The sequence below is a fragment of the Cyprinodon variegatus genome, unplaced genomic scaffold (genome assembly GCF_000732505.1).
Source record: "Cyprinodon variegatus isolate N-32 unplaced genomic scaffold, C_variegatus-1.0 Scaffold255, whole genome shotgun sequence".
NCBI lineage: Eukaryota > Metazoa > Chordata > Actinopteri > Cyprinodontiformes > Cyprinodontidae > Cyprinodon > Cyprinodon variegatus.
In genome coordinates, this window is record NW_015150708.1 from 998,786 (window position 1) to 1,005,642 (window position 6,857).

General features: G+C 36.4%; 1 protein-coding gene across 1 annotated transcript in view; it reads left to right on the forward strand.

Annotated features, from left to right (window-relative positions):
- The first annotated feature begins 1,443 nt into the window (after nt 1–1,443).
- Nucleotides 1,444–6,857, forward strand: part of appl2 (adaptor protein, phosphotyrosine interaction, PH domain and leucine zipper containing 2) — a 20,653-nt gene continuing 15,239 nt past the window's right edge. Inside the window, 4 exon segments of the mRNA XM_015382347.1 lie at nt 1,444–1,573; nt 3,855–3,953; nt 4,405–4,493; nt 5,791–5,827. Coding sequence (XP_015237833.1) covers nt 1,517–1,573; nt 3,855–3,953; nt 4,405–4,493; nt 5,791–5,827 — 282 coding nt within the window. The 5' untranslated portion in view covers nt 1,444–1,516.

A 6,857-nucleotide genomic window follows, 5' to 3' on the forward strand; every position in this document is an offset into this window, starting at 1 on the left:
TTAAACAGTATTGCTATAGTGGTAACAGTGGCCAGAAAGCCATGAAGAATATAAGGTTCTACAAGCTAAAAACTGGATCTCATTTACCCTAAAATCAAGTCACTCTAATTTGTTAAATCGGAGTGGCTCCATCTTTCTTTCCAGTAGCCCTGACAAATTTTCTGTACTGGCCGAGGAAGTGCATCCCCACAGCATGATGCTGCCACAGTCATGTTTGCCATGAGGATATAGTCTTCAGTGGGCTGTTAACTCTTGTTCTGGTAATCTAACTTTTTGACTGTCGGTCAAAAAGTTAAGATTTTACCCTTATGAGACCAGACCAGAGCTTTCTCTTACTTCTGTCAATTCAAATGAGGGTGAAGTTTAATTAAAATTTAAACTTTAACATACAGATTTTTTCACAGTTGTACATGAAACCATTTTTGTTTAACTAAGCATTTTCTTCTGAAGTGAAAAGAAGAAGAGAATAATGCGCAATTTTCCTTCATCCTAACTTCATGATTGTAACTCTGTATATTGGGGTTGGTCAAACATCCAGATTTCTGCAGCTCATTTTCTGAGATGAAGAAAGGTGTGAACTACAATATATAAGCGACTTAAAAATGCTTTTTTGTGTCTATTAATATAGATATAAGATCATGCCCTGGTAGGTTTACAATTGTGCCACGTCGTCTGCAGTTTGGTAACTTGAACAATTAGGTATTTCAAGCTTTTAAATAACATTTTGTAACCAAACCATGAAATTGTTTCCCTAATATACTTTAAGATACTCTTGAAAAACAGAAGTATTTATCTTGATATTAAATTAAACACTGCCCACTTTCAATCATGGGGTTGTAATATTATAAAATGAAAAAATAGGTCAAGTCTAATTAATGTTTTTGCTAATGACAGTATAGCAGAATTTTAATAACTGTAAGACTTAGATCTATTATATAATTTTTTAATTTACACTTATTCGTGGGTCTGCTGCTTTTTCCATTTCATGTCTCTCAAAATTGAATCCACTTTGTTGTCAACTGATTACATAACCGTGTGAAAAGTGTTCTTTTTAACTCAAACAAGTCAGTGAAATAAAGGTATAGAAACATTTTTGAAGGAAGCGAAACTGAAAACAATAACTAAACATAAAATGCAACATAAATATTCTCAGGACTCTCAAACTGGGTGTAAAACGACTGTAATGTCCATTTTAGAACCACAAGGGGGCAGTGTTTATTCTGCTTTTTTGTGACGTTGCTGAGCTAGGGCCAAAGATATGAGCTAGGCTAAAACGTTAAATCGCAATAAAAGTGGGGTTTTAACTTTACAAAATCTAAATCATATAAATAAGCTTTTCAAAAAAAAGAATTAACCAAATACGGTTGTTTTTGTCCGTAAAAACAGTGTAAAAAAATGAATTCTAAGAATTGTCCCTTCAAATTCTACGTAGGCACGCAAAGATCTCTGGGAAACGTAGTTCTCATTCGTTAGTATTTCCAGCCCCTCATTCCTGTCTCCTGGTACAGCTAACAAGATGCCGGCCGTACATCACAAACTACTCCTGGAGGACGCCCTGCAGGACAGCCCTCAGGTACGCCAGTGTGGGAGTCTTTTTTTCCACGCGTGTGGAGACCCTGTTAACACGATTAGTTTGTTAGGAGCGCAGAGGTTAGCTTTACTTTAGCCTAGCTAATATCCAGTTTCCACTGTGGGCTGTTTCCATTCCTCGATGGTGAAACAAGCGTCCAGTTGACACATTGTTATTAGGATGTAATCCCCCGTTAGTAACGGAAACCGCTGTTTGCTGCGAACACACTTTCTAACCAAACTAAATATCACATATTGGTTAGTTTTATGTTAATAATGCTACCTCTATTCAAAAGAGTCCTTTTATTTGCATTGTAGACATCCTAAAGCTTCTGTTTTAAACATGTAGCTCAACCCTTACTATTACTTTTGGTACAGTTTAATTTCCCTCGGTCATATTTAGAGTTGTAGTTTCAGGCTGCAGCAGAGCCAGTTTCGGCCTAAATCAGGCTTCATGGGAAAGGTTTCCATTATTGTCTGAATCAGCGCTGTGTCACTAATATTACTGCGTCTGCAGGATTTCAGTGCATAACATTAGAGTGAAATAAGCTCTGGAAACCTTTGACTTGCTCTGGGCTGTTTTCTGTTATTTGTTGCATCACTCCCCTGTCAAACATATCTGTCTTCTTTTAATGGTCCTACTTTAAGTGCAGCTTATACAAGAAGATTTATTATTTTAATTTTTGTTTTCAGGAAGCTGTCTTTTCCAGGAACAGGCTTTAATCTTAACAGAGCAAAGACTGACAATTCTGCAAATGGTTTAATTTTAATGTGAAATGTCTTATCTTTCTTTGAGTATCAAAAGTCAACTGCTGTCAAATGTAAACAGACCCAACCCTTATGGGCGTGTTACTTTCTGCTATATCCGCATTTCCTTGCTGCACCTGTTGGTATAAGTGGCGTCACTTGATTTTTTTTTTTTTTAAGTTTGCATAGACATCCTGTAGTAAAATTTTTATTAGTTTGTCCTCAAATCAAGTCATCAGTGTCTACATCATTAATAAAATAACTTTATTTCAGCTACTTATCCCCTTATTTTAACTCCCATAATTTCTGCAGCACTTTTCATGCACATTAATGCTGCATGAGCTTTTCCACGGTTATACAGTGGTGTCAAAAGTTCACACATTTCTTACTTAAGTATAGATACTGCAGTTTAAAAGCACTCTGGTAAAAGTTGAAGTATCAACTTCACCTCTTTACTCAAGTAAAATTGAAAAACTACATGTTCCAAAAACTACTTAAAGTATAAAAGTATAAAAAACAGCCAGATGCCACTATATGAACTGAAAGCTCAATTTTTCGACCATTTCGAAAAAATTCTTTGAGATGGGGTCAAGGATGAGAGAGGTCTTGTTGGTCTCCATCTCCCGATACGCTCTCGCCTGTGTCCGACCTTTCAGACGTTTCAACATCTTTTTCTGAATCCTACATTGTAGCATGGCATAGACAATTCACGTTAGCAGTGTGAAGAACACCTGCTTGCTTCTAATGATTTCCTTTAGCTAACCAATGAGTGTTTGCGTTCTATGACTCACCCAATTACAGTAGCTTTCACTAGATGTGGATGGAGCCAATGATCTGCATTGGATGGCGCACATGACGTGAAAAAAATATTTATAAACATTAAACCGAAGCCAAGAGTAACGAGTAACATTTGTTTTAAAAATGTAAGGAATAGAAAGTACAGATACTTGTGTTAAAATGCAATAGAGTAGAAGTCAGAAATAGGAAGAAAAATAAGTGATGGAGTAAAGTATAGATACCTAAATAGTGTACTTAAGTACAGTAACAAAGTATTTGTACTTCGTTGCTTGACACCTCTGCGTTTATATAAATGAAAGTCTAAAAATTGGTGCGTGCATTTCATATTACCTCATTTATATATTGTTTCTTAGTATAATTTTGTTAAACTAATTTAATGCAACTAGTTTAGACTTGGAAATTCCACAAACTTTAAATTACTTTTATATCATACAAAATAAAATAAAAAAATACAGTAAAGTTTGTGATTGTTCTGTGACCAAGGATGAAAAAGTAGCACAAGTGTTAATATGCTTAGTTTAGGAGGTGTACTGATGGTTTAAACACTTTTCTGTGAGAAAGAACAATTAGAAAAGCAAGCAACACTTTTTTTTCTTTAAATTTAAGCATGATCAGTTTTCACAGCTATGTCTTGAGGTTTATTCTACTTTCCCTTGAATTTAGATTAAAATTATGTAGTAAAGAGATGAAGTAGATTCTGGAACAGGGGAACATTAACCAGCCCTTGTGTTGTCCCACAGACCCGATCCTTGCTGAGCGTGTTCGAGGAAGATGCAGGGAATCTCACAGAGTACACCAACCAGCTGCTGCAGGCCATGCAGCGGGTGTTTGGAGCTCAGGTACCAAAGCACAAATTGTCACATTTCCACCCTGATCCATTAAAGCCATTCGGTTGATATTCAAAACTAAGATGTTTTCTTTGGATCTTGTTTTAATGACTCTGCTTTATGCGTTAGAATCCACTCTCACATGGGCCATTTTCTAATCAGAATCCTGAGATGTGTATGTTTAAAGAAGGTTTCTGAAAGCATTTGCACTGAGAGTATTACCTTTACAACTCTGCTGCAAACATTTATAATCATGTCTTTGGATCTTATAGTTCCACTGTAGGGTTTGGTTTAACTCGTCGTCCCTTTGTTTCTTCAATTGAAATCTCATGTGAACTTTGATTCAAATCTTACCTTCTCATTTTGCTAATTATTTTATGATACGCCAGAGACGCAGGATATGGCGCTCCTGTAATTAACCTTTTATAATAAGTAATTCCTTGTCTTCCTTCTGTTTTTGCAGAGTGAAATGGGGCTGGCCACAGAGCAGCTTTCACGGCAGCTTCTGGACTATGAAAAGAAAGTAAGTTTCCAGACACCACAGTAGAAACCGTGAAAAGTTCATAATTTAATTAACCTGTTTTTTTGGCCGGGGCAAAACTGAAAAGAGCCACCACAACAGTTTCTGAACAAATATTTCTAAAGCTGGGCATGAGACTAATACCTAAAGATTAGAAGGGCTTTTAATGATTGCAATCTAGAATTGTTATACATATCAGAGCAGTGTTATGTTTGGAGAGTATCATGCAAACAATGAAAAAAAAAAAAAATCACAATTTATGGTAAAGATTCTGCAGAAAATACTTCATTCAGAAAATGTCAGTGAGTTAAACTTCAAATATAAATGCAATACTTTTTTGTTACTTGTTCCTTTGTTAATTGTTCATAAATCTGTCCTCCTTTGCTGAGATGATCCATCCACCTAACAGGTGTGGCATATCAAGATGCTGATTAGACAGCAGGATTATTACACAGGTGTGCCTTAGGTTGGCCATATTAAAGGCTACCCTAAAGGTTGCTGTTTTACCAAAGTATAATACCACTAAGGTGGCCCGTAATGGTGGAGGGGAGTATTATGGTATGGACAGCCGTATATTCTGCACAGCAAACACAGATGCATTTTATTGATGTTTTTAATGCACAGTTTTTTATTGCAATGATCTGTAAAAGATTTCCTAACCTGTTTTATATGTTGACATTTAATATAAGCAAAATCAGCCGGTCTAAATGTGCTCTAAGTTTAGACATACACAGTCTTTCACAGGAACCACAAAATGTCTTTGAATTATGCAAAGATATTCGAAAGCTCCACCGCAAATTGAACACAGCCTCATTTATTCACTATTTTTTTGTTCTTTAATTTTAAAGGAAAACTGAGATAAAACATTGAGGTTCGGAAAAAAATTACAGTTTATATAAGGGCTAAAGATGAAGGTATAATAACAAATTACTCAACTGTTATATACAAAGGGCTGCTGTGGGGATGTAGCCTCTGACTGGAGATGCTCTTTGATGATAAAAAAGCAAGAAACAATCTCACTTTTATTGCTCACATAAGCCATAAAGGGTCAGATGCAACCAGCCAGAGAGGTATTTTAATTGGGCCATTTAAACATTTATACTAAATCTCTTTCAGGAAAATGATTTTTAAGTAAATACTTTATAACAGAAACATGGTTACAAACTTCTATCAACTGAAAAGCATTTCCGTGATTAAAGTAGACACAATTGAGTGGGATCTTGAAAAATAAATTGTCCACAAAGGTCTTTTTACAGGTCAGACAGCTACAGTTGATCCAGAATGCTGCTGCCAAGTCCTCACTAAAAATAATAAAGTAGAGCACATCAGCCCAGTTATAACGTCCTTACACCTTCACAAAAAATTATTTTAAAATGCTTCTAAATTATTAAATGGCTTAGTTCCAAAATAGGTTACGGACAGGTTGTTAGTGCCTTATTCGCCCAGAAGGTTAAGATCCTCCACCATAAAGGGGAACGCCGTTTTTTTTTTTTTTTACATTGGCCTCTTGATTTTACATTATTACATTATGTTCTACTCACCCATATTAGTTTTGTGTCATTTGGAGCTGTTCTGAAGATATTAAATTTTGTAATATCCAAGTAACATCTTCCTCTGGGCAACGAGTTGAAGGCTAAAACTAAACTGTTCATTATGTATTATATATGGTCGCCAGCATTCGTAACATGTAGGCGAATCACTGTCCCCCAGACATCCACAGTTATATATTTTATATTTATATTTTTTTAAAACAAAGCGGAGTGTGTATGACGTCATCCGCGCGCGCTGGCTACCATTCATTTATCCTGTCCGCTGAACTGCTGCTAGTTTTACTCACATGCCTGGAAGATGTCTAGTGCTGCTACCACAGATGATCTCGCTCTCCAAATGGAATTAAACGATTCAGGTTAGCTCGCCGAATGAATAGAAGGGGTAGAGCGTAGCCGCCTGTGGCCCGGGCTGCCTGTCACAACTCCAGTCCGGTGCACCGATGACGTCATACACACTCCGCTTTGTTTACACACCATGCTAGCATAGGGTACCGGTAGTGTTAATGGGGCTATTCTCATAGGGTGACTAAATTAGTCAGAAAAAATATTTTGCTCTCCTTTTGTGTTAATTTTATAAATAAATCATCAAATATATTGAGTCGAGAATATTGTAACTTACGCATTAAATCAGTGAATACAGCCTCTATGCTGTGATACTTGTTCCAAGTTAAAGGAATAGTACACCCAAAACATGATTAGCCTTCATTTTATACTCACCCCCATGCTGAACAACACTCTGGAGTACTTTTTTGATATCTCAAATGCATCTGGAGATCTGGGAGGCTTCTTGCTGTCTGCCCACATTCAAATAATGGACGTCTATGTTGCCCGAGGCAGAAAGGTCCA